Source organism: Sinocyclocheilus grahami, unplaced genomic scaffold, assembly GCF_001515645.1.
Source record: "Sinocyclocheilus grahami isolate Dianchi unplaced genomic scaffold, SAMN03320097.WGS_v1.1 scaffold982.1, whole genome shotgun sequence".
In the NCBI taxonomy this organism is placed as follows: domain Eukaryota; kingdom Metazoa; phylum Chordata; class Actinopteri; order Cypriniformes; family Cyprinidae; genus Sinocyclocheilus; species Sinocyclocheilus grahami.
In genome coordinates, this window is record NW_015506161.1 from 534,823 (window position 1) to 561,966 (window position 27,144).

The 27,144-nt window shown below is 37.8% G+C and overlaps 2 protein-coding genes across 12 annotated transcripts in view; both read right to left on the reverse strand.

Moving 5' to 3' along the window:
• Positions 1 to 5,063, reverse strand: part of LOC107565122 (proprotein convertase subtilisin/kexin type 5-like) — a 47,875-nt gene extending 42,812 nt beyond the window's left edge. The window contains exon 1 of the mRNA XM_016250335.1: positions 4,949 to 5,063. Coding sequence (XP_016105821.1) covers positions 4,949 to 5,063 — 115 coding nt within the window. The remainder of the gene's footprint in view (positions 1 to 4,948) is intronic.
• Positions 5,064 to 5,199: 136 nt separating this feature from the next.
• Positions 5,200 to 27,144, reverse strand: part of ubap2b (ubiquitin associated protein 2b) — a 27,945-nt gene continuing 6,000 nt past the window's right edge. For 5 of the 11 annotated variants that reach the window (XM_016250318.1, XM_016250320.1, XM_016250321.1 and 2 more), the window contains 24 exons: positions 25,452 to 25,562; positions 25,090 to 25,234; positions 24,844 to 24,918; positions 23,704 to 23,764; positions 23,495 to 23,571; positions 23,109 to 23,161; positions 22,952 to 23,022; positions 21,305 to 21,491; positions 19,093 to 19,297; positions 18,546 to 18,781; positions 16,461 to 16,648; positions 14,783 to 14,927; positions 13,905 to 13,944; positions 13,660 to 13,795; positions 13,508 to 13,565; positions 12,796 to 12,988; positions 12,594 to 12,685; positions 12,411 to 12,461; positions 11,619 to 11,694; positions 11,144 to 11,497; positions 9,290 to 9,397; positions 8,691 to 8,752; positions 5,695 to 5,883; positions 5,200 to 5,524 (listed from right to left, as the gene is read on the reverse strand). In XM_016250318.1, coding sequence (XP_016105804.1) covers positions 5,444 to 5,524; positions 5,695 to 5,883; positions 8,691 to 8,752; positions 9,290 to 9,397; positions 11,144 to 11,497; positions 11,619 to 11,694; positions 12,411 to 12,461; positions 12,594 to 12,685; positions 12,796 to 12,988; positions 13,508 to 13,565; positions 13,660 to 13,795; positions 13,905 to 13,944; positions 14,783 to 14,927; positions 16,461 to 16,648; positions 18,546 to 18,781; positions 19,093 to 19,297; positions 21,305 to 21,491; positions 22,952 to 23,022; positions 23,109 to 23,161; positions 23,495 to 23,571; positions 23,704 to 23,764; positions 24,844 to 24,918; positions 25,090 to 25,234; positions 25,452 to 25,562 — 2,994 coding nt within the window. In that variant the 3' untranslated portion in view covers positions 5,200 to 5,443. The remainder of the gene's footprint in view (positions 5,525 to 5,694; positions 5,884 to 8,690; positions 8,753 to 9,289; positions 9,398 to 11,143; positions 11,498 to 11,618; positions 11,695 to 12,410; positions 12,462 to 12,593; positions 12,686 to 12,795; positions 12,989 to 13,507; positions 13,566 to 13,659; positions 13,796 to 13,904; positions 13,945 to 14,782; positions 14,928 to 16,460; positions 16,649 to 18,545; positions 18,782 to 19,092; positions 19,298 to 21,304; positions 21,492 to 22,951; positions 23,023 to 23,108; positions 23,162 to 23,494; positions 23,572 to 23,703; positions 23,765 to 24,843; positions 24,919 to 25,089; positions 25,235 to 25,451; positions 25,563 to 27,144) is intronic. The other 6 variants (XM_016250322.1, XM_016250323.1, XM_016250324.1 and 3 more) reach the window with 4 other exon arrangements.

Consider the following 27,144-nt stretch of genomic DNA (forward strand, 5'->3'; position numbering starts at 1 on the left):
ATTGAAAACAATTGAAAAAATACACTAGCCGTTGGTGGACATGCGGCCTTCGGTGTGTGCACACCAAAAGCAAAGCGAATATTTGCATCGCGTTACTTGCTCTAGATACTCACGGGATGTTTTTCTTGCACATAAGATGCAATTGAGGCAAATATCGCGTGTTCGAGGCAAACGCGTCACCCAATTCCTGTCGACCGGCACAACTTCACGTCTTTTCGCGTCTTTGTATGAATTTGTATATCTAAACTATTTATGGCGCTGGAACGGCACGGTACGGTTCACTTTTGGGGGGTTTTCCACTGGGTACAGTACCTGGTACTTTTTTTAGTACCACCTCGGTTCAGGTTCCAAGCGAACCGTACCGTTACCAAAACGTGACGTGTAAACTCTGCTGATCACGGATTGGCCGGAGAGAGAATCGTCACTACCTGCGTCACTGAACTTGCGACACAAACACAACAGAACCGCTAGATTTAAATCAGCACAGCCAGCGAAGGATCGAACGCAACTGTTTTGATCGAGCGCATTTTTTTTAACAACCAAAAAGTGGCTGTTTTGTTGTGTGTTGAGGAAGAACAGATGTTCCTCTCGTTGATAGCACAGGAGCGGATCCAGCGAGAGCTTGATGGGGCGACGCGGAATGAAAAAGTTTTTCAGGAGTCGTGGCAGCAGAGGCGGTGCAACTATAACGACATGTGAATAATCCCGCCCACTCTAAAGCGGCACTAAACTGCAGTGGAAACACAAACCGTGCCGAGCCGAGCCGTGCCGTGCCGTGCCGTGCCGTACTGAGCCGTACCAAGCCGAGTCGTACCACGCAGTGGAAAAGCGCCATTAGATTCGCTTTTGGTGTGCACACACCATTAGTGTGTGGTAATCAGTTGTTTAGCATGATTCCTAGTTTTCTCTCAAGGATATGGGTGTTTTAAAATCTGTTCAAAAGTCCCGTGTATTCCAGCCTTTAGTCAGACTGGTTACGTTTGTGAACTGAAATCGTGCTCACGTGACAAAGTAACCAGTAAAAATCACGTTCTGTGGGGATAAAATACAACAATAAGCCCCAAGAAGCCATGGTTTACAGTGAATTTATAACAGCTAAGGGGCGTTGTTTTTTTATAACCCTCTTAGCTGTTATAAATTCACTGTAAACCACGGCTTCACGGGGCTTATTGCTTTTATAAAACGGTGATTCCATATACGTAGTAAGGTTTCACAAAATAAAACGGAGCAAATAAAGTGTAATGATATTAATAAAAACAGTATTCTTCCGCCAAACAATGTAGTTCCTCAGACACAGTTGTGTTACAACAAAGTGGTTGCAGAGAAGTAAACAAAGGTGTGTGCTTGTAGTGTAATTTACAACAGCTTTGAAAGTGGCTCAGCCAATCAGAATCAAGGACCGGAACTATCCGTTTTATAATACACGTTTTTTGGCTGGGTTCCCCTGGTAAAATATGTATTACAGTGGCTAAACATCACGTTATTAGAGTCGCTTTATCCCATGACATGAAAAACAACGCACGGCAACAGTGTAAAAGTAGCCCAATTCACGGGAAAGCCGCAGACCTGGCAACACTGACAACAGTTATTTATCACTATATTATAGATTGACACAAGTATATTGCAAATATGTTATTATTACCATTTAAGATGCCTTTAAAAGGATAGTTCACACCAAAAAACTTTAAATAAATAAATAAAATTAAAAAAAATTATAAAAAAAAGTTGTTAATTACTTGTAATTTTGTCTTTCAAAACAAGTGTGATATACTTTATATATTTGGGGAAAAAATGTCTCAGTTCTTTTTTTTTCTCTCCATGTTTTGGACCCCACTGACTTTCATAATGTGGACAAAACAGTTTAAACATAGTTCAAAATATCTATTTTCATACAGGTTTTGAACAACATAAAGGTGAGTAAACGACGACAGAATTTTCCTTTAGGGTGAATATCCCATCCCTTTACTATCCCACACAAATAAGACAAACCTCCACCGAAATTTACAGACAAAAATGATTTTAAATATTTACTTCTTCCCATAAGCCCTCTTTAATGTCACTGAATTTTCACATGGTCGGACACAATGTAGCTCCTCAGACCATCCAACATAGAGCTCAATGGCTAATGCATAAAGCCCATTTATTCATTTGTGCACTTGCTCACCAAATGCAATAAGAGAAGTAGGGCAGCAGCATGTAAAATGATTTGACTGGTTGATGCAGTCAAGACTATATTACTTGATGGCTTCTCCAAATTGAATTTTTGTCAGGGAGGATTTTACGTGCTAAATGCTGACGGAAATGAAAGAGACAGTAGTCAAACATCACACAGGCTGGGCCCATTGACCTGCATATGCGAGAGAGACAGGCAGCCAGAAAACACACAGCAGCAACACAAAAAGGGCTCTGTGGCCCTGACGGCAATGTGGGAGCCCCTCACTGGTCTCACTGGCAGGAGATCATTGTTATTCTCAGCAAATCAGAGCATGGATGACACACAACATCATTCTTAGAAACATTTTCCCTCTATATGCGCGCGCACACACACAGACTATTATTTGGAGCCAGCCAGCTATTCAGCTGACAGACAATCTTATGCTATAGCAAAGTAAATTAATGCAAACACTGCATCAATTAATGCAAAGCCTCACTGCATCAGAGTAATTAACACCGCAGGCCGGCCCTATATATGTTGACATGAATGAAAATACACAATAGTGTGTGCCATGAAGACTGCATTATCTTCAGAAGGTCATTGTATGATGAAGAACAACAGTTCATTGCTGTACTGTTTTAAAACCATCATATAGAATTTAAAGGGACAGTTCACTCAAAAATGATTTATCAAATCATTTACTCCCTCTTGCCTAACAATCTAAAAAGTAATGTAGGATGTTATGTGTAATGTAGTTCCATTCCTGGTTTCTGATTGGTCAGTACAGCGTTCCAATAAAGTAACATCTATGACATCTCTGTGAATGGTTTCTTCCTTCACAAAGTTCTGTTATGTCAGGGATTAGCCTATAAGCAATTGGAAGGATGCCACGTAATTCATTTGCTTAAAAATAATGCTAAAATGCCATTTGTGACCCTGGACCACAAAACCAGACTAGCACGGATATATTTGTAGCAATAGCCAAAAATACATTGTATGGGCCAAAATTATCAATTTTTCTTTTCTACCAAAAATCATGAGGATATTAAGCAAAGATCATTTTCCATGAAGACTTCCTACCGTAAATATATCAAAACTTAATTTTCGATTAGCAATATGCATTGCTAAGGCCTTCATTTGGACAACTTTAAAGGCGATTTTCTTTCTTTTTTTGCACCCTCAGATTCCAGATTTTCAAATAGTTGCATCTCAGCCAAATATTGTCCTGTCCTAACAAACCATAGGCCTACATCAATGGAAAGCTTATTTATTCAGCTTTCAGATTATGTATAAATCTCAATTTCAAAAAAACGGACCCTTACGACTGGTTTTATGGTCCAGGGTCACATTTGTGTTCTTGACATTTTTATTATGCAGTAAATGTTTTATAAGAAAGTACGAGGCTGTGCTGTATTGTTAATATAGTCAGTCATATCGCTTAATTATGTGCCCTTACTTAACTTTTCTGAACATATTGTGTTTACATAGTTATACATAGTATACTAATACAGTGAACTATACTGTGTTATTTCACACTTGACAGTAACATTAAGCGCAGTTAAAAACTAGGTTACAGCTCACCGCTTCATAACACTAACATTGATGCTGGCGCCCTCTAGTGTTCATAACCATATGCTAGCCCTGCGGTGAGGTGACACACTAACAGCACTCTACTGAAACACAAATCTGTAGTCATGTTTCGATTAAACTATTTAAAAAAAAAAAAAGGTTGTAATCATGTGTCCATTTAATCAACACTCCAATTTCCTATTAATAATAGGCAGCATTGTCATAATTACAGCAGAATACAAAAAATAAAAACATTTAGCCAATATGGGGGCCTCAAATATTGTTGGACAATGGAGAGATTTAAAGAGACAAGCTGAGAAGCACTGATGTACATTGAATGCTTATGGTCCTCATGTCATTGCAAACTGTCTCTGTGGCAGATGCAATGCAGCTTTATTAGAGAGAGCGTCCGAGAACGTGACACACCACCTTTCAAACTCCTTGAACAGAACCAGCTTAGATGAGATAAAGTACCTACCTAAGCTAATTCAAATCTGAAGTCTTCACCCTGTAAATCTATTAAGGAGATGTTGGCGAGATGTACTAGTTCACTTTAACCTTGATGGCCGTTTGATCTTTTCACAATCCAGGACACAGGACAAAAGCGTAAAAATTATTGATGAATAGTTCAACATTACTATTTAAAATTTTATATAAACAAATGGACAGAAATAGAGCATTCTTTTTTTCTTGATGCTTTTCTTCCGTCATAATAGCAGTTCATAACACATTAGCAAATACAAAACAATGAAGAAATTTACCTTCGTTCTTTTTTCATGGATTTTTAATTTAATTAGATTTTTAGAAAATTGTATTTTATGGAAAAACAGTACCTTTTTTGGATACTAAAATCATTTTAATAGTTTTAAGATTATAATAAGGTAACCGCAGTAAACGGATTAAACTAGCTAAGTTCAAACTTGCAATCAAACAGCATATTTCAAGTTAACGTTTACAAATGTAAAAAACACTTTCATATAAAACGACAGAAACAATGGTCAAACGTAACTTTAAATGACATTGTGGTAAAACCAAGCAACTCCATAATTAATAAAAATTCCACTAACATTTTAATCTAAAAACCGTCACCAGCAGCACAGCGAATAAAAGACACACAATATGGTGAATAGCTCAGAACCTTTATTCAGAGGGCAACAAGAGTAAAATAGAAAATTTATGGGCTGTTTTTCCTTTCTTTCAGGCGACAGAAATTAATTTCAAAACCATTGTATGGGAGAACAATCCATAGAGGAAAAGAGTCAAGAATGGTGCGCTCGATGCTTGTGAAGCCCCTCAAGATGTCTGAATGGATGAAACCCCCAAGTTCACCCTCCTCCATCGTCAGTGCTCTAGTTCTCATTGCAGTGTCTTAGTTTTCCTCAAAATGCTTTTCCTTTTAATTTTTTGCTACATCTCTGCAGTTTTTAAAAAGCAAACAAACAGAAAAAAACCAAGTCCTTCAAAAAAAATAAAAATGGAGTGACCACATCTTATGCTCGGCTTCTTAACATTTACAGTATATATAAATACTTACATAAATATCTTACATGAAAAACCTAATTCAGAGAAGGAAAAAAGCAGAGGAGAACGTTGGAGGAGGGGGACGGGGGAGAACTGATACGGCGTGTGTTTGTGCGAGTGTGCATTTCATGTTAGAGGCAGGACAGTGCGGACACACGGATGCGGGCGTTTATGTGGGTAACAGTATAAACGGCGCGCTCAGTTAGCCCAGTATGGAGAGCTGCTGTAGTTGGATTTGCCCTGACCCTTCTGCATGCTGTTGGCCTGACTGCGTTGGCCCTGCAGATGACAAAAAGAATCAGCATTAACCCTATAAAGCCCGCTAGATCATATTTAAGGTGCAAATTATTAACATAATCAAACATTTTGCTGAGAAACCTTTACTAATGAGAAACCTAATGTAATGTAAGAATAATGTTAAAGCGTCTGATTGTGAATACGTGATGTACCTGTGTGTCTTGAGCCATGTGGTGGTGCAGTAACTGTGAGGGGGGCTGCTGATGGGGCAGGATATGAAGGAAGGGTGCGGGGGCGTATCCGGGGGCACCTGCGGGGTTAAGCGGGCCAGTTCCTCCCAGAGCTGAGGGCAGGCTGAACGCAGGGCCGGCTGCTGTGGGGAAACCCTGCTTGTCAAATGACTAGAAGGGTCAGAGAAGAGAAATGAGATTAATAAATTAGATAAATAAATAGCCTTGAAAGGACCCTTTAAGTTAAATTAATATTTTGTTTTAAATACATTTGTAAAATGTTAAATTTTATATAGCATTTATAATAACAGCAAAAATATAACTAAAATAAAATGTTATATAAAAAATGGGGTCTGCTACCAGGTAAACCTCAAATATCTCGGGTCAAAAACCAAAATGATAATAATAATAATAAATTACCAGCCTAAATAATAATCAATGTCATAGTTCAAAAGCTAGGATCAAAGATAAGAAGGAACCATTTAAGCCGATTGGTTTTTCCTCATGTTTGTAAACCACAGTGAGCTAGTTTAACCCTCCGATGCATCGTGCTCACTACAGTGGACAGCTATTTGGAAGTCATTTTGAACCATTTAAGATGTTGCATGTCCCAACCACCAACTGGCGAACCCCCAAAGTGTTGTCTACGATTCCATTTGATTGTTGTCTTTTCTATTTTTTTGTTTTGAGATATTGCATAATATATTGAAAATGGCGGCAGGAAACGGGGATGCACCATGTACCTCGCCAATAAGTGTAAATAATTTTATTCCCAGAAAACTAGACCGGTACAAAAATATTTTTATATTTGTGTCTTATTTTGTATGTTTTATTAAAATTATGATATAATTTACACTTGAATGGTTTTTATTGAACAGAAATATTAAATAGTCTTCAGATTTTATCATTTATTTCAATGCTTACAGAATATATTAATTTATTAGGTAATATAAAAGTGTAGGCATGTATACTGTATGAGTGCAGATATATGGGACATAGCTTGTTGTTATTGAATGTTCTTATGTGTATTCATACCATTGTCACGTAATAAATATTTTAAAGACGTGTTTTTTAAGACCACCCATTACGTTCTATTGATTTACTTTTTATACGTTTGATATAGAAAATCAGATAGGAGTTTAAATGTCAATCAAAAATATTTCCAATACACAAATACCAACAAATATGAAGCAAGGAATTTTATTTCACTATTTACAGGGTATCTGCAGAATTTTTTTAAAATAAATTTAAGGCAATTAATGACCAATTTTAAGAGCTGCACAAGTAAAATGAACAGTATGAGTGGGGTTGGACAATGTCTGTGGTAACATACAGTACTGAGCCATAAAATTACATGATTTACAGTCCAGATACAGGTTTTCACAAAAATCTTATACAACAGCATTTCAGCCTTTAGACCATTTTTATGAAAAGGGATAAGTCAAGCATATAAATTATGATGTCAATTTAAAACGTATGAATATTTCCGTCTTACTTGTTTAGATTTTTAGAAGGCACATTAACTTTTATGTGTTTGCTGCGTAAAAACATGAGTTGATATTTGCATTGATCTGACCATAAACGGCAAGGAAGGCTTGTTGGAAATGCAAATTCATTCTCTGCCACGAGGTGGTGCTTTAGGAGCGCTGAAATATTGCGGTTTCCCGTAAGGGCTGTACACAAAGCAGCTCTGCGCTCATAATCGCTGCTTTATCAGGAATTATAGGTCAAATTAAATTAAAATGCCAACGACACATTTCTGAGGACAGTCTGTTCCCTTCAGATACATTCAAATAAAGACATCCGCGCCGAGTTTTGACTTTGAAACGTGCAGCGCTCATATTTATTCAATGGCATCATTGCCTTTTGAAGTTTAATCCAGCCGTATCATGACTCTTGTCTTTCCGTCCCCAACTGTAAGACCTCTTGAAATTATAATTAAGACATTTCTTATACCATTTAACGTATGTAAAATTTTTATGGCCTTAAGCTTGATACAACTCACTTTAGGATTTTTTAAGGACCCGCGGGAGATCTGCATTTAAGGTAGCCCGTCGGGCAGAGTGGGGATACATTTTGGTAGCCCGCCTGGAAAACACAATAGCCCCGGGACGTCAGGCTAGTGATTTTGCGAGCCCTGATAATATTGAAAAAATTTTGTTTTGTTTTTACTTGTTAAAAAGTAAAAACAAACATGTAAAAAAATATTACTTTGTGATTTAATAATTCATGCATCAGAGGGCTAAGACATAAGTTCACCGTCTGTGACCTCTGGAAATGTCTGTTGCAATTTGCCCCCTAGTGCCAGTTGTGATGAACTTTTAATGCTATTGTGAAGACTGACCATAGACCATGCAATCAGAAATTCAATAAAACTGTGCTTCATTTGTTCTTGTTTTTTTGGTTACGCTTTGTATGCAATCTTCCTAGTAATTGGCTTTGGTTGACATCACAACTATGTGCACATGAAAGCGACCGCATATGAACTTCAGATGCAAAGTAGTTAGCCAATCATGAGTGAGGCAATTTGCAGATATAAGTCTCAAAAGTACAGTAGCAACAATCAACAGTTTAATCCTCTTTTAACATAAGAGCAGGTGCAACTATTTTTACGCTGAATCTGCAAAGTTTCTGGTGTCAGGTGCTTATTTTAGCTGTAAAATAAAAAAATTACGCTGCTTGAGGTTACAAACTGATATTTATTTAAATGTATTATCGTAATCAAATATACTGATAGCACTTTTACAATTAGTTATTCTTCTGGTTATTTATCTATAGTATAGACGCTAATAAATGGGGTCTCTTGAACATTCACAGGAAATAGCTTATGCAGCGTTGAAAAATAAGGTAGATATGAAAAGATACTGAGAGGGTGGAAAATGGCAAAGTAAAACTAAATTTTGACTGTTTTGGTGCAAGACGGATAAAGTAAACCAACAAAATAAACAAGTGGAAACAAGCAGAAATGTGAAGCTCACCTGGGTCTTGCTGTACACTGTTCCAGTGAGCTCTGAACTCGCAGATCCAGGCAGTCCTGGTGCTAAGAAAAGGTTTCAAATGTTCAATTGAAGTCATCTTAAATTTGACTATTCAACACAACTGCAAGCTCTGTACAGTTATTACAGTCTGATTAGGAAGCTTTTCCAGAGCACTGCAGAAATAACTTAAGGCCAAACCAGAAGTTCGCATTACCCTAGTTCCCTTCGACAAAACCCAAAAGCCAGTGGAAAATCATATTGGTTTTATTGCAGAAAATAAGCTCTGTGATGAACAATATTTATGATTACACATTATGTTCATCGTGATAATCTTTGGATTATCAAAATAATCCAAAGAAAAGCTTAAAAGCTTTTTTTCCAGGTTTCAGGACTTATTCCAACAGCACTCCATATCCTAGTGAATTAAGCCAGGCTGCAACAACTAATCAAAACTGATGATGAAAAATGTGATTACCAAATCGCATCTCCACACAGTGCATGGAAAACAATCAGGAGTCACGCCACTTCAAAGCAGTAATCGTTAGTTACAGCCCTAAAAACAACAACGTCTGTGCATAAATTGGGAGTGCAAAATCTACCTTTTCCCGAGCTGTTGCTCACTGCTTTGGCCTGGGACTGGGAGCTTCCTCCATATCCTCCTTTCCCGTAATCTCCTCCAGCATGAGCCTGGGACAACTCATCATAACCTTTGGAGAAAAGAGATTTCAAATAAGAAAGTCCATTTTACAGCCCCAATGAATAATATTTCAGGACCCTCAAAATCCTACAGTGTAATTTACGTCTAAGACCTCTAAATAATCAATTATGATGATCAGTTTTACTGAAAATCCTGGTCTACACAATCTGCTATATGCATTAAGCAGATTGTGTTTTATACTTACAGCAAGAAAAAAATCCTTTTAGTATAATTCTAAAAGTGTTCACCATGAGGTTGTGGTACACATTTTATATAGTAAATGTAAGAATAACTTATATTGTTAGTAATGTTTCAAGATGAACATTTAAAGGACCGACTAAACTTACGTTTACTTGATTATCCATATATTGCTTTTTAGAAAATCATGTTAAAATTTGAGTATCAAATATAATCCAGGCTTTTGAGGAATGTTTATTTGTTTATCTTTTAATCATCATTGTATTGCATTTAATATTTTGCCCTCCACTAAAAAAAAAAAAAAAGTATAAAACTATGCATTTAAAGAGGTCATATGATGCGATTTCAAGTTTTCCTTTCTCTTTAGAGTGTTACAAGCTCTTGGTGCATAAAGATCTGTAAAGTTGCAAAAAATAAAGTCTCAAATCCAAAGAGATATTCTTTATAAAAGTTAAGAGTCAGCCACGCCTACCTAAAACGGCTCGTTCTAACACGCCCCCACATGTCTACGTCACTATGTGGGAAGATTTGCATAACGTCCCCCAAATGTTCATGCAAAGGCGGCATAAATTTTCTTCTCGCTGTAGTATTGTTGTTGCCGCCGCCGCCATGTTGTGAAAGTGAAACTACTTTGTTTGGCCTTCCAAAAGAGGACGATATCCTCTTCGTCATGCCTGGAGCTGATCCGTGTTGGTCGCTGAGGAAATACATCAACTTCGCGCTGTGGATTGCCAGATCGGCTTTCACCGTGGACGAAGCGGAGTCCAGCCCGGGATCGTCACATGTGGTCTCCGGCAAGCCCGCCGGCCTCCGCTCACTCAAGCTGCCGGCTCTTTTGGAAGGACACGACTAGAAATCAGTGGTTAAGTTGTATTTACAACACTGTTCCAGAACAGTTAAACCCAAATATTAAGATGTGTGCAGGTATTTTATGGAGGACTGTTTGCTGATCCTGGTAGACTACAATGCCGGCTGTTCTGACTCAGACTGTAAGTACATTTTCATTTAAAGGATTTGCCATTGACGATTCAAACGAGAGTTTTGTGCAGTGTAGAGTAGGGCTTGTTTTTTTGTCATTTCTCTCACAAATGCAGACATGGTTTTATGTTTATGCGGCAACATAGCACGTAAAAAGACAGTATAAGTCATTATAATCCGTAATTATGTCCCCACTGGATGCAACAAATGCCTCGTTTGTAATGGGTTTTATTGGTTTTGTCTGGTCGTGCCGGGACACGGCATCACAGTATGGTAAGGGGCGTAACATTTCCGTCACAGCTTGAGGAATTCGGCCAATCACAACACACTGGATAGCTGGCCAATCAGAGTATACCTCGCTTTTCAGACCGATGAGCTTTGTAAAAATCGACGTGTTTCAGAAAGGCGGGGCATAGTGGAGAAACAATGTACAGTATGTGGAAAATAATGTGTTTTTTTAACCTTAAACCGCATAAACATTTCATTACATCAAATACACAAAATAATGCAACATCATATGACCCCTTTAAACATCTTTGAATGGCAACTGATGTTTTTATGCAAGTTACATTTTATGTACCTGGGCCATACATGTGCTGGCTGTATCCGGCCTGGTGTTGGTACTGACTGGACGGGCCCATGCTGTGCTGCTTTGTGGATGCTGGAGGCATGAAGACAGTGGGACCATACTGGAAGGCACTGGGCATTCCTGGCACCCCAGGGTAGTAGGGCAGGCTGGTGTAGCCGTAACCTGGAGGCAGAGTGGGGTTGAGGAAGGCCTGGGTCTGACCTTGCTGGGCTTGACCTGGGTTCTGCGGCCCTTGATTATGAGGGGGGACAGCACTTTGTTGAGACTGTGAGGGGGGCACTGAGGAGAGACTGGTGGCAGGGGCTGGGGAGTTTGAGTCGCTGCGGCCAAATTTGGTAGGCTCACCTGTACAAGCAAGACAATACAGAACAGTCTTTTAGACTGAATAAGTACTGGATTGTCCTATTTGCACAAGCGTAACAATCTTTGTGCTTTAATAATAACAACATCAATGATGGCTGCTTACCTGTGTAGGGATTATTTGCTAATCCTCCATCTCTGCCAGCTAGCGCTGTACCAGGGTAAGTCATGCCATAATAATCCTACATAGAAAAGTGACCGAAAAACAATTCAATTAATATATGAGAAATAAATATCAAGTGACAGGTCATCCAAAAATAAACACTGACATCATTTAGTCAATTTATCATATTAACATCACAGTAAAAGCTCCTCCACATGAAATCTCTGCATGTGCTTGAGTTATAAACATGCATTAGGGAACACAACATGCAACATCTTCCCATACTTATATTAAAAAAATAAAATAAAAAACCCTTTCAAAACAGCCACTGTCAACCAAAGAGAAGCTTTAATGGCTCGTTGCAGGATTCTGCCATAAAAGCTTGGTTTAATGATTGAAAATCAATAGACATAATTTTACAATTGTACTGCAAAAAATAAATATTTTCTCAAATACTTTTTTTACAGTGAAATATTGGAATGGTAAATGTTACAATATTAATATTTCTTATCGTTTGATTGTTTTATTTAGCACTATTATTAATCAAATTATTTTAGTCATATTGATATAAATCAAAATGTTTGCCTAAATTGTGTAGCGCAAACAAGCACAGCGAACTTGGAGCTTAAAAAAAAAAAAAGATCTTAAATCAGAAAAGCAGCAATTGTATTTTTATTACCCAAAATGTGCAGCCCTACTGACCAGAACTTATTTTTGGGTAAATTATTTTATTAATAGGAGGAAGCGCATTGTCAAAAGAGTGTGAAAACAAGCATTTGACTAAGAAAAGGTTACCATGGGCAGGCGGGACTGCATCATCTGTAGGTCCTCATATCCATAGATTGGCTTTAGGGATGAGAAGGCATAGAAAGATCAGAAATGTGTACAAGTCACGTCAACAAAATCTAAATAACAAAGGGAGTGTATATATAAAAATTTGGCTTCCTCTATCGGAGCGCAGATCATCCATACACTAACCGGATAAGCAGGAAGGAGGCCACCAGGACCCATGATATACTGACTGGCCAGCAGCGGCGGTACTCCTTGAGCCAGGTTAGGGGGAGCTTTACCTGAAGATATAGAAAATACAAATTGGAAACAAGAAAACACTATTTACAGATTGACAATTAGGCTAAAAATACTTCCAACTCTGCATGCAGTGAATGTTTTTGCGACTGACCAGAGGTGTTGGAGAGTGTGATGTTGGTCTGCAGCGGTGCAGAACGGACAGCAGAGGGAGCGGATGCACCGTTAGCGGTGAGGCTCTGGTTTGCAGCGCTCAGGCCGTTGGAGTTGACCGTCGAGCTGGACACGCTCGACACAGAGCCAGAGTACGTGGACAGGCTCACGTTCACGTCAGCGCCCATCTGTGTCTGAAGGAAGCATTGCAATTCAATGTAACACCGATCCAGTCACACTTATCCATAATATAACCCTCTCAAATAGAGAAGCTGAAATCAGGACAAATAACTGAGAGAAGCTCAGGTAAAGAGTGAAATACTAAAGTGAGGAAGCGGAGAAGAGAAACTGGAAATGGGAGGAGCCTCACAAGACACTTACGCTCATGGAAGAGCTGGTGGGCGCAGAAGATCCAGGAGAGTTAACGCTGCTCACGTGACTGAGAAATAAGCAATAAGACCGTAAGGAGACTGACTGCTTCTCATGAATATTTAATGAGACTGAAATCCGAAAGAGGTGGTCCATCATACCTGCTAGGTGATGGAAGAGCTGTGCTCAGGACAGGTGCTGCTGTTGAAGAGGAGGAAGATGAGAGATAGAGAAGCTGAAATCAGGACAAATAACTGAGAGAAGCTCAGGTAAAGAGTGAAATACTAAAGTGAGGAAGCGGAGAAGAGAAACTGGAAATGGGAGGAGCCTCACAAGACACTTACGCTCATGGAAGAGCTGGTGGGCGCAGAAGATCCAGGAGAGTTAACGCTGCTCACGTGACTGAGAAAAAACAAGCAATAAGACCGTAAGGAGACTGACTGCTTCTCATGAATATTTAATGAGACTGAAATCCGAAAGAGGTGGTCCATCATACCTGCTAGGTGATGGAAGAGCTGTGCTCAGGACAGGCGCTGCTGTTGAAGAGGAGGAAGATGAGAGTGATAAAGATGACAAGCCGTTCTCTGTGGACAGGGCTGTGGATACGGGCTGAGGGGTGCTGGACGGAGCAGCTGCAGATACATCAGATCAAAAATGTAAAGTGTGGCCTATGCTACAAATTCACCTAGCAAAGAAAGTACAGGTAAAAATGGCAAGCCTGTTAATACAGAACTCATTTACCTTCCTGTGCGCTGGACGTCCTCATTTCACTGAATCCATTCTGTGGAAAAAATAAACCGATTCAGCTATTAGCTAAACTAATATTTCACTGTATTAAGACCATCATACCAATGAATTTATAGGGATGAAAATGATCATTTTATGTTAGGATCACTGAGATACTAGAGTTTTTATTAATATTTTGAATACGTTTTTTTTATTTATCTTTTGTTTCCATTTTAAAGTTTTACTGATTTTGTGTTTGTCATTTTTTAAAATACATGCTTATATAGGTTTTATTAATCTTTAGATTAGTTTGTTATTTTAGTACATCAAGTTAAACCAAATTAAAATGAGAAATGCCTTGTCAACTAGGTGAAATAAAAATATATATTTTTTTCCAGTTAACATTTATTTTGAGTAATGATTTGTTTTTATTCGTTTCAGTTTACTCTAATCCTGCTAACTAAAATTAGTAAAAAACGGATTAAAAAATACAACAATTAAAAAAATACATTTATAATCAAATAAAAATAAAAGTTATTATAATCACTATTGGCAAGGAAAACCCAAAGATGAGAAATATCAAATTTCTTGAGATTTCCAGGTATTTCCAATAAACATTGGAACCCTGAACAAAATCAGTTCAGTTCTGGATAGTTTGGACCAAGCTAACCTAATTAAGGTGCAGGTGAAAAAGGGTCAACGTTAAGAGCTCCGGTATGCATGAAGCACCACTCACACAGAAATCACTTTCAAAGCAAGCAGCTTACTGTTGGTCAAAGTAGCCAACTTGAACATGAGCTAAATCTGCAACTAAGTAACTGATTGTGAGGATTCCACTTGAAATGGCTGCATTTTGCCTGTGAAATGATAAATGTGATGAATTTCAGTCATACACTGAGAGGGGTGGTGGCAGATGACTCCACTCTGCTAGCTGAGGATGGAGCCAAGACAGGAGGGGCAGTAGTGCTTGGTAAAACAAGAGAGGCTGATGGGTAACTGGACTCCATTACTGCTTGAGGCAAGCCACCTAGAGACTCACTAAAACAAGAAAAATAAGATTAGAAATGCATTAAAGTCATTTGTTTGTGGAATGTTCTGGGATTTATCAATAGTATTTGTGATAAACATAATAATGTATTTACACAACGTTAAGGAATATATTCCTCCCAAAAATTCTGTCATCATTTACTCCCTCATTCATATTCAAAACCAGTCATAAGGGTCAATTTTTAATTTTATACATATTAAATTACATATCATTTTATACATGATTTGAAAGCTGAATAAATAAGCTTTCCATTGATGTATGGTTTGTTAGGATAGGACAATATTTGGCAGAGATACAGCTATTTGAAAATCTGGAAAAATATATAAAAAAATCTAAATATTGAGAAAATCGCCTTTAAAGTTGTCCAAATGAAGTCCTTAGCAATGCATATTACCAATCAAAAATTACGTTTTGATATTTACGGTAGGAAATCTACAAAAAGTCTTCATGGAACGTGATCTTTACTTAATATCCTTATGATTTTTGGCATAAAAGAAAAATCAATAATTCATGTTAAACAGTTATTCTGTCTTTTTTACAAAGTGTTCTGCTGCAGCTGAATAACAGCAAAATCAGTAGCCTACAGAACACTTAGGCTTACAAGAGGAACTTTGGCCTATGTTTTTAACAAAATATACCACAGCTAAACAACTAGACTAATATAAACATTAAAGACAAGTAAACAGTAATAAAATAGGAACAAACAAATCAATTAGCAATAGCATAAATACAACATTTCTGGTACAGAAATTGAAATAAAAAATGTAAAATCCAAAGTTTATTTCGTGAATCAGTGAATGATTTTCTTTTGTTCTTTGATTAACATTATTGACAGGCAGCACTTGTTTATTAGACTACGGTCTCTTTATCACTGAACGCATGCAGATCTAAAAATACACATGCATTTTCCCTCATCTGTTTACGTTTACATGAGACAAAAAAAACGGCTGAGTTTAGGAGGACGTAATTTTGTGCACATTGATCGCAAGATGTGAAAGTCAGTTCCATCCCAGAAATACCTTTTCTGTTGTGGAAATGCACAGAACTGTTCGAGAATGAACACAAACCGGGAAAGTGCACCGGGATCACGGTTCTCTGTGTTCGCGCTTCAGATGTGTGCGCAGCACGAGAAAAGGCACACAAGTTCTTTCCCTTCTTGCTCTTAAAAGTTTTAAAAATCACATTAAAATGTGAAAGCAGGAATCGTTAAGCAGAATTGAAATGCATGCGTCTTATCAAATCCCCGGTTCTAGGAAACGGTTCTCGATACCCAAACCTAATCAAGCATGCAAGTTTAAGCCTTGTTCACCTAATTTGATGTGCTCTGGGTGTGCACGTTGATCAATGTTTATATGTGAAATAAGGCCTAAATTAAATCTGCTCATCATATAAAGCAGTCATGTCTCTTCAGAAAACATTTGGACCGACGTGAGTGAGCAAATCATTTTTATTTTTGGGTGAAATATCCCTTTAAGATCTTGTAAACATGTATAAATGAAAGACACCCAGGTGGACAGACAGACCTGATGACAGTGGATTTGAAGTACAGGCTGCTCTGGGTTTGAGGAGCTGCCACAGGTTCCTGACAGCTACTTTCTGATTGGTCGAGATTCTCCACAGAGGATTCAGATCCAAAATCCAGTGCACCAAACTGCACATTCAGCCCGGACACGTCAGCAGAGCCTGGCATCTCTACTGCTGAAGAGGGGATCTGGCAAACAAAACACATTTACTTGTTCATTAAGATCAAAAAGTCATTAGACTAATACAAATTAGAAAATTTTCCCCATTATACTGTTTACAGTTTTAATTTTTCTTGATTTTGTGTTTTATGATTTAAAACAAACAACCAAAATTGTGGTTAATTAAATTGTTGAATTAACTCCTTAAAGTTTTTGGCAAACAAAGTGTCTGTCACAACACAAGATGTGATTCGATTCTTGATTCAATTCTCCATTTTTTGATTACATTCAGTGAACAGTTTCAATACAAATGCTATTTATATTTCTAAAAAATCTACAGTAAACAGTTTACAAATGGTGAATTAATAAAATTATGAGTCACAGGCCTGCTTTTCAAACATTTTTTTTAAATAATAATGCCCTATAAAATGTTTTTCTTAATTTTTCTAGTAATCAAATGAAGGCATAAAACATTAATTTTCATTTATCCTAATCAAAAGAAATTAAACCCTTTTATTTTTTGGCAAACAAAGTGCTGCACAACAGAGCTTTACTGTTAAAATTAAAAAGAAAACCGAACAAATGTGATAATTCCTTTAAAAAAAGTTTGGTTACACTTTATTTTTAAGGTGTCCTTGTTACAGTGTAATTATACGTTTAAGTACTGAGTATTATTATTTAACTTCATGTAGGCCTACTTACTTTAGGATTAGGCTTGGCTTAGGGTTGCTTGCATGTAATTATGCATAATTGATTGTTATTATAATAGTAAGTACACATAACATATGTAACAAGGACACCTTAAAATAAAGTGTAACCAAAAGTTTTATTAATATTTATTAGAAGTAGGATTGTTGTTACACTGAGTCTTAAGACTGCTAAATAGTAATATATTTGTGTCAGTTTCTTCACGTTAAACCAAACTTTTATTATGACGGGTTGCCATAAAGAACTTGCAGCTGCTGTATATGTGATATGGTAGTTTTCTCAAATTAAACAGTAAAATTCTAATGAAGTGACTCTAAGAGCTCTGATATTCGTGTGTTCATATCATCATATAGTAAGACTGCAGAGGCTGAAAATACCGCGTCGTCCACGCTTTAGTATGTGCATAGTCAACAAAACAGTGCGTCTGCGCCACCTGCCATTCATTCATTGCGGAAATCATGGCGCATTATGCATGTCAAATGCTTCCGCAGATTTGTAGCATTACTACAGCATTTCACCTGAGCATTGCAAATCACGCAAATTACGTTGTAACATCGCGCAAGGTAAATAAGAGGGCGACATCTAGTGGAGAAGACAAATGAAAAAATTCATGGTAATCAGACCTCGTGTTAAATGTTTGCTGAAAAAACAGAAACGATTGATTCACTGCTTTTGAGAATCAATATCGAATCAAAGCCATTTAAAAAAAAAAATACATAAATGATTAATTGAAAAATCGATTGTTTTGCCCAGTCCTAGTGAAGACCATCGGCAGCCTTTTACGGCTGCTAAATCACACTGCTAACGCTTGCATACATTTACAACAAAACTTAGAGACAAACAATAAAAGGGGCTATAGGGTATTTTGTAGGGGTGGGGTAAAAAAAAAATATCAATACAGCATAGTATCGCGATATTTTCTGCGGCAATACTGTATCGATACACGGACGCCAAGTATCGACCTTTTATTATACTATTTGGTAGAATAACAAAATCAATTTCTTTACAGTCCACTAGATGGTGGTGGTGAGTTTTTTTCTAAAATCCTTTAATGCACGGCAAGCCGTTGATTATCCCGCTTATTCCATGGTCATTTGCCAGTATTGACAACTAAAAGCCGTTTATGATGTTAGCAGCGCAATATTTAACCGGAAGGGTAAAAATTACGGTTATTTTTGTCAGTTATGATTGTCATTCCCACCCCTAGTATTTTGTCACCTTAGAGGGAGGTGGTGCTCTCCGTCTCTGTGGTCTGATGGTTCTGGGTTGTGGCGGCTCTGTCGTGGTGATGACAGGCTCACAGAAGGGTTTCAGTGTCGGGGAAGGCCCATCATGTGGGGGAAGTGGGGCAGGGTCTCGGGCCTGAGCCGGCAGGTCCGACTGGAGTGCTGCATTCTGATGCTGGGTCAGACGACCGAGGATGGGGGACGGGTCAGGTTGGGGCTTCAGGTCCACTAAAGACAGAAAAGACATATACCAACATGTGTCAGACTCTGTCAAACCTTGTTCAAAATGTAAAAGTGCATTGGGGATGTGTAAAACCACACTGATTACAAGACATGATGCAATGGCCAATGACCTCCAGTTGCATGTGCACTTCATGTACCAGAGTACAGGGGTGGTGTTTCCCATAAGCATTGCTAGCTAACTATGGTCGTTAGTGCCACTGAATTCTATTGGCAACGATGGAACGATGCAACCATAGTTGCTTTCGGGAAACGCACCCCAGACTGGGCAACCCCAGTGCGCATTGCATAGTACTTACAGTGAATTGTTGTAATGGGGGTCTCCTTGGGTTCACTCAGGGTCACAGGGGTAGTTTCGAGAGGCACCGGAGCAGTAGATTCAACAGATGCAGTGCCATTGCTCAGTGCCCCTGAAACCTGATTGGACAAAGGGGCAATTCGAGGTATGCTGATTGGCTCCATTTTCTGTACATCACTCTGGGGAAGCCTGGATCCCAGCATGGACTAGAAGAAAAGCAGTAGGGTTGTCACGATACCAAAATATTAGAACTCAACAGCAGTGTCAGTAAATTTTATGACTCTCAATACCAATTTTGATATAACAGCAAAAATCAATATGCCATTCAAAACACTATTTTATCAAGTTTGAGACTTACTGGTACAGGTACTTTTGACATTTCATATAACAAAAACTATATAATAAGTAGAATGCTATGTAGTAAGTGATGCATGCTATATGATTTATTTGCAGTTTTTGCAATTTAATTTTATCCTCTAATTTGAAGTATTGGTTTACAACATCACAGCTATTTTAAAGGAACAGTGACCGATTGTGTCAATTCTGCTAAAAGTTTGGTGTTGGTATGATTTTTTTTTTTTTTTTAAGACAAGTCTTTTATGCTTACCAAGGCTTTAGAGAAAAATCATAATATACAATAACGGTTTACAATTTAAATATTTTTAAATTGTTGCTGAATTTTCAGTATCATTATTAGGGCTGGGCAAAAAAAAAAAAGATTTTCCGATGAATCGTTTTTTAAAAATGACGTCGATTCGATATCGATTCTCAAAAGCGGCGAATCGATCTTTTCCAGTATTTATTTCAGCACACATTTAAAACCAGATCAGATTAACGTGAATCTTATCGTTAGTCTTCTCCACTAGTCCCCCTTATTTACCTTGCACGATGTTACAACAGAAATCCTGTCATTCATTAAGCACTTATCATGGCCATACGCACAATTCGCAATGCTCAGGTGAAATGCTATAGTAATACTATAAATTTGATATCACGCATAAGGCACCATGATTTCCGCAATGAATGAATGGCGGATGGTGCAGCGCACTTTTTTGTTTACTACACACATACTAAAGCGCGAATGACGCTCGCAGTGTTTTCAGCTTCTGCCGTCTCACTATATGATGATATGAACACGAATGTCATCTCCAGCTGCTCTGAGAGTCATTTCATTAGCATTTACCGTTTAATTTGAGAAATCTACCGTCATATCACATACACAGCAGCTGGAAATTCTTCACGGCAACCCGTCAAAATAAAAGTTTAGTTTAACGTTCTACTGTCAGAATATATTACTATTTAGCAGTCTTAAGACTCAATGCTACTACTGCTAATAAATATTAATAAATCTTTATTTTTAAAGGAATAATCACATCTGTTTATGTTTTAATTTTAACAGTAAACCTCTGTTGTGCAGCACTTTGTTTGCCAAAAAATTAAAGGGTTTAATTTTCATTTGATTAGGATAAATTAAATTAGTGTTTTATGCCTTCATCTGATAACCAGAAAAATTTTATAGGGCCCTATTATTGTTCAAAAAAGGACCCTATACAAAAAAAAAAAGAATAGGCTTAAAATGCAGGCATGTGGTTCTTAATTTATTTTTATTAATTCACCATTTGTAAACTGATGTTTACGGCTAATTTTTTTAGAAATATCAATAGTATTTGTATTAAAACTATATTCACTGAATGTAATAAAAAAAAATCGAGAATCGAATCGAAAGCTTGTGAATCGAAATCAAATCGGGACATCTGAATCGATACTCAGCCCTAATCATTACTCCAGTCTTCAGTGTCACATGATCCTTCTGATTTGCTGCTCAAGAAACATTTTATTATCTTTCATTGTTCTTTAATATAGAAAATTCAAATGGACAGCATGTATTAGAAATCTATTTATAAATTGTCACTTATCACGGTCACCTTTATCAGTTCAAATCATTTCACTTTTTAGCAATTTAATGCAACCTTGTTGAATAAAAGGTACTCATTTAAAAAAAAAAAAAAAAAAAAAACTGACTGGCTCCAAAACGTTTGAAGGGTAGTGTACATTAAGTAAATAATTGTTAAAACTGGTTTAATAAATACACATTTTTTAAAATCCAATGAATAGCCACAGTCCTGGATGGGAATGTGAATTTGGCCCTGTAAATCTGGGTGCAGGTTCAAGCGCTGTGGTGCTCAGTGCCAGTATGTGTGTGTTTTTCTCACCGATGCAGCATGTGCATAAGTGCCAGCAGCAGCAGATGCGTAGCTGTGTGTGTGTGTTCGGGTGGTGTGCTGCTGAGAGTTGGTGAATACCAGACTCTGGGTGAGAGTATCAGGGCATGACGGCTCCAATCCGGCCAGCTCAGAGTCGCCCTCAGCCACCTTAGACAACAGAGAGCCGAGATCCATCCTGAGGAGCAGAGAAACACTTTCAGACAACTACAAAAGAGGTCTTTGCTCTAGGATGCAAAACATCAAATACATTTTTGCCAGAGTTCTGCCCTATTGCTTCCACAACACAGGAAGCAGGAAGTGAGGATGTTCCAAGAGTGCACCTACATATGCCTGCTAATCTGTCTCTGCATGCTCAGTTGTAAGACAGTTTACTTTTTTGACTTCAATTGCTAAACATAAGTCATAAATTAACGAGACAGGGAGGGGAATCATACCTGAATGCAAGCCAAATATTTTGGAGCACTCGGGTAGACATATGTCTACACTTGCTCTTCTTAACTGCTTGTTGAAGATGTAATACAGATCAGTTTAATCACTAGCTTGCACTACTGACAATATTGGATACAAACTGAAATGAACTGAATGATACTTTTGTCAACTGTAGAGTAGTTTTATAGCCGACTCATATTCATTCATAATTAATGAAGCAAAAAAAAAAAAAACTGACTTGATCTAAATAACACCATCGCCCTCTCTAGAACTGTATATAGCTGAATCAAATGTGTTTCAAAGTTGACTAACTTTACACAGTAACTGAACCAAACCAACACTGTATAAAGTTGAAAAACACTTTTAGAGGCACTTAATCGCAGAATTTAAGTTCTCTCATACGTGGTTAAGTTTGCATCCCTGATTACGTTACTTTCCTGTATTAGTGTGAACGAGCAAAACCAAGTTCTTTATCATGTAGAGATGTAGTGGTCAAGGCAAATCAGGAGTTGTCAACAGTTACTTACAACACTTCAAATTAAAAGGTACCAATCCAAAAATACTATAAACAAGTTGTACAAGTAATAACATATGTCTGACAGAGTGATAAGTAATTCCATTGTAATCCTAGGTGTGCCATTTTAAAATAAAAGAAAACTATTATTAATGTACTACTACAAATATAAATAAGTGACTTTTCAAACTGTTTAACTGTAAATGCAGTAATAGTTGTTAAATATATAAATATGTTAAATTAAGTTAAAATGTAAAAAAAAAATTTAATGATCAATTTTACCCATTTAAAATTACAAAACATTTTTCTATTAATTTGCAAAGAGTTTAAAAATGCCACTGGACATATCATTGGCTGCTCCCATGTGTGAACTACCCAATGGCATTTATTTTAACTTGATTGACAAATGGCTAAATAAAAGTATAATATAGAAAATATAGTATAATATATAAAGTTAAATATAAAAAAATTTATATTATTCAATATTTTGTCAAATTTAACTTGTTTAATAAAAAAAGTGTATTTTGTGAATTTTAAGCCACAGTAAAATGTGTTTTAAATTACATTTCTAATGAAATTACTTTTCATTAATAAATTATTCTTTCAATTTCTTTATTTTTAAGTGGCACTCCTAGTCGTCCGTATATCAAGAGCTCTGTTCTGCAAAGTGCTGAAGCACAGGAAGCACTCACCCCTGTCCAGGCTGCGCGAGGTTCTTGGAGCCAAGTGCATAAGAAGCAGTGAACACTTTGGTCTCAGATAGCTGATAAATGGAGAAGTGAGCATTACACACTGACATCTCTTGATCGAGTTTTCTAGTTTCATTTTAACATTCATGAAATCACTCACATCTTCATTCCAGTCTTCGGCCGCCCAATCTTCCAGACTGTCCTTCCAGGCTCCTGAAAGCACAGGTGAGGTAAAGATAAAACGCTGTTTTTGCAGAGGGCTAAATTAAGAAATTCATAACCACTGGTTAGTGATTATGCTCATTTACAACTTCACCTGAGCTTTTTGGTTTGAGGATGACCTGCACTACATAAATTGGATCAGTACATTTCGAGTTTCCATCTATACAGACCCTGCCGCATGAAATCAATACTACAAAACACCAGCCCATCTGACATCGATACTACACTGAAAATGGCTTCAGATATGATTAAGTAAAAAGTATTAGAGAAGCAAATTCTGCTCTATTAAAGAAATCAGGATCCGGATCAATAAACAGCACTCACCTGCTCCTTCAGTAGTCTCATTTCCAGCCTCCCCTGCCTCAGCAGAGCCGGTGCAGTCAGCAGGGTTAAATGTCCTACTGGTCAAAGAGAAGCCAATGGAGGGCGAGTAAGAATAATGACCAAGAACGTTTTTTTGGAATGGTCACAGAGATATTTCTCACTGAAGGAGTGTGTGATGGGTTTGGAAAGACAAAAGTGTGAACACTCACCCCATTCCCTGAGAGAACCTGTTCATTCCAGCTCCTCTGCCTCTTCCTCGGCTTCCTACACCTGAGACGACATACCAGCATAAATAAATACCAATCAGAACAAGTGAAAATCTAAAGGAAAAGTTCAGCCAAAAATTTATATGCATTTACTAATCCTTGTGCCTTTCCATTGGTTTCCTTTCCAAGAGTTCATAATCTTGACATGCCACGTTTGACCATTTAACTCCCTTTCCCTGACCTTTTTCTCCTGTACCTTTAAGGCAGCTTTATGCAAACATCCACGATTATCACGTTGTCCTCTTTAAGAGACATGAGGAAAGACAGGCCCCTTCTGATGACTCTTTCCTGTCCCATTCTTGCTCCCTCACTCATCATCTTCCCCTCTCAAGTTGCAGCTGCTTTAAACGCATTCGTCACATTTATTGCCCTACAAACATTGCTCGGAGTGACACAAATAGCAACACAGGAACAGGCCCCATCCTGCCCAGTCTGAGATGGCAGAACCTGCATAAAGGTTGCAAAAAGAACCAATAAAATGCAATAGAAGAACCATTTTGGGTTCACCAAATAACCTGTCAATTAACAGTTCTTAAACTAATTTTATACAACAATTCACTTCTTAACGTGGTTCTCCTTTGCTGTAAACAAAACTTGGTTCTCACAAGACTAGAATATTCTCACCGGAGCTTATGCTGCGCCTACGTCATCCACTGGAGCACCACTCTCTCATGAATGTGTACGACAATTAGCGGAAGCTAGAGATTTCGGTTTATAAAGTTTTAAATGTGGATTTTTTTTTTTTTTTGCACAAATACATCGCTTTGCTTTAGAAGGCCTTTATTAACCCCCTGGAATCATGTGGAGCACTTTTTATGATGGATGGATGCACTTTATTGGGCTTCAAAATCTCGGTCAAATAAATGCAGCCTTGGCTGAGAATAACAGAATAACACCTTTCAAAAACACATGCACACAAAAATCTTACCAATCCCAAAGTTTTGAACGGTAGTGTTAGTTTTACACATTTCTGAACAATCGACTGCTCATTTTTATGCAGCTAATCAACTTAAAAACCACTTCTGGGGGCAGCAGTGTATTAGTAAGCAGTAATGTCTTGGAGTGCATATATAATGCACTGACCTCTCCCTCTTCCTCTGCGCCCACGGTCTCCTCTCTCTCCTGGAGCTGAATCAAACCCGTTCTCTTCCGACCGCCCTAAAAATTTTTAAATAAAAAGTCCAAGAGCAGTGAATGCCTATACACTTGATCTCCAATCACCACGACAACATTATTATGCAGTCTAATTGGACACCTTGCCTCAGGCAAAAACACAATCTATACATGCAAGTTAGGACATGTACACAGTAAACGCACAGAAAGACACACCTTCCTGGTTGTGGCTGGCCCCTCGGCCACGTCTGTTTGGACCCCCGCGGCCTCTGCCTTCCTTTTCTCCTCTCTTCTCCCTGCTCTCTGGAGCTGTCCCTTCTTTTCCAACATTTTTCTTCTTGCCAACTGTCTCCCATGAGTCCTGTGCAAGCATGAGAATAATTCAACAGAATCAGAAACATGGGTATATTAACCTCAAAGACCTCTAGCAGCTTAACTAGTATGGCAGGCTAGCAAAGCTGGAAAAGCTCAATGACATTATTTCAACTCAAGTCTAGTTTTCTAGCATAATTAATGCAATTACAAAAGACACTGAATCAGAAACGAGTCAAACAGGATCAACTGCAGCAAGCGCACACCTTGACAGTGACCTCCTCCAGCAGGAAGTTGATAGCCCTGTTGACGTCCCCATTGCAGTCGTGAAGGGCCACCATACACTCATCCTGATTTTTGCCTGTAACCTCCATGAGCTGGGACACAAACAACCAAATGCAATCAAACTCTTGTAGATACAACAAAACATCAATTATCTTGCTCTATTATATTTTATGGTAAAATTTACTTCTGTAACACTTTGATGATTTTATTAAAGAAGCCTACAATTTATTACAACAAAACGCTGCTCTAAATGTGTATCTATCAGCCAGAAATTATACTGATTCATTTGAATGAAGCATACAAAAACCTTGATTCATTGAATTAGACATCTGAAAGTAACTGCAGTTCAGTGAATCAGAAACCACTCTGATTTATTGAGAACGAGTCATTAGACTAATTCAAAACAAAAAGGTAAGAGTTCAAGACTGATTCTAGAATCTTTTTATTTACCAGACAGAAATTATATTGATTCGTGGGAAACTAAAATAATCAAAAAGTAACAAATATTGATTCATTTTGAGATGGAAATGTGAAAGTAACTGCTGTGAATGAAGAACCACTCTGATGGATTCATTAGACGGATTCAAAACAAAGCAAAGTGTCCAGACAGATTCTTAAACCTTTTTTTTTTTTGCTGATTCATTAAAGGAAATTGGCTCAAAAGTTTCTTAAAATTGGACTACACTAATTCCAGCTGTTGTTGTGCACAATCAACAGTTCTAAATTATGTTTTAATGGTTTATGTAAAAATAAAAATGGATGTCTAATCAATTAACACTAGAACCGCCAGAGGTAGCTGTATACCTAAAAGCGCCAGCAGGTAAATTTTACCCACGCATATGACAACTGTATTTATATGGCTAAAGAACATTTTATTTCACTGTATTATGCCACTGTCTTCACAAAGAAGTGTCTAGAGTCATGAAATGATTGTCTAGTCATCAACTATATTTTTATCCTGTTGTTTTATGTTAAAGACTTTTTAATGCAGGCTACACTAATCCATAACGGTCAGTAGCCTAAGCTAAAGAAAATAATAAAATTATATATCTCACTCATGGCATTTATGGCGCTTTTCCACTGCATGGTACGGCACGGCTCGGTACAGTTCACTTTTGGGGGGTTTTCCACTGGGTACGGTACCTGGTACTTTTTTTTAGTACCACCTTGGTTGAGGTACCAAGCGAATCGTACCGTTACCAAAACGTGACGTGTAAACTCTGCTGATCACAGATTGGCCGGAGAGAGAATCGTCACTACCTGCGTCACTGAACTTGCGACACGAGACACAACAGAACCGCTAGATTTAAATCAGCACAGCCAGCGAAGGATCGAACTCAACTGTTTTGAATGAGCGCACCTTTTTTAACAACCAAAAAGTGGCTGTTTGTTGTCTGTTGAAAAAGTACAGACGTTCCTCTCGTTGATAGCAGAGGAGCGGATCCAGCGAGAGCTTGATGGGGCGCCGCGGAATGAAAACGTTTTTCAGGAGTCGCGGCAGTAGTGAGGTAGATGTGGGGGCGTATTAGAACGAGCCGTTTTAGGGGGGCGTGGCAGAGTCTTAACTTTGATGAAGAATATCTCTTTGGTTTTGAGACTTTAGTGTTTGTAACTTCAGGGATCTTATCTATGCACAATCAGCTTGTAACACTCCAAAGAGAAAGGAAAACTTGA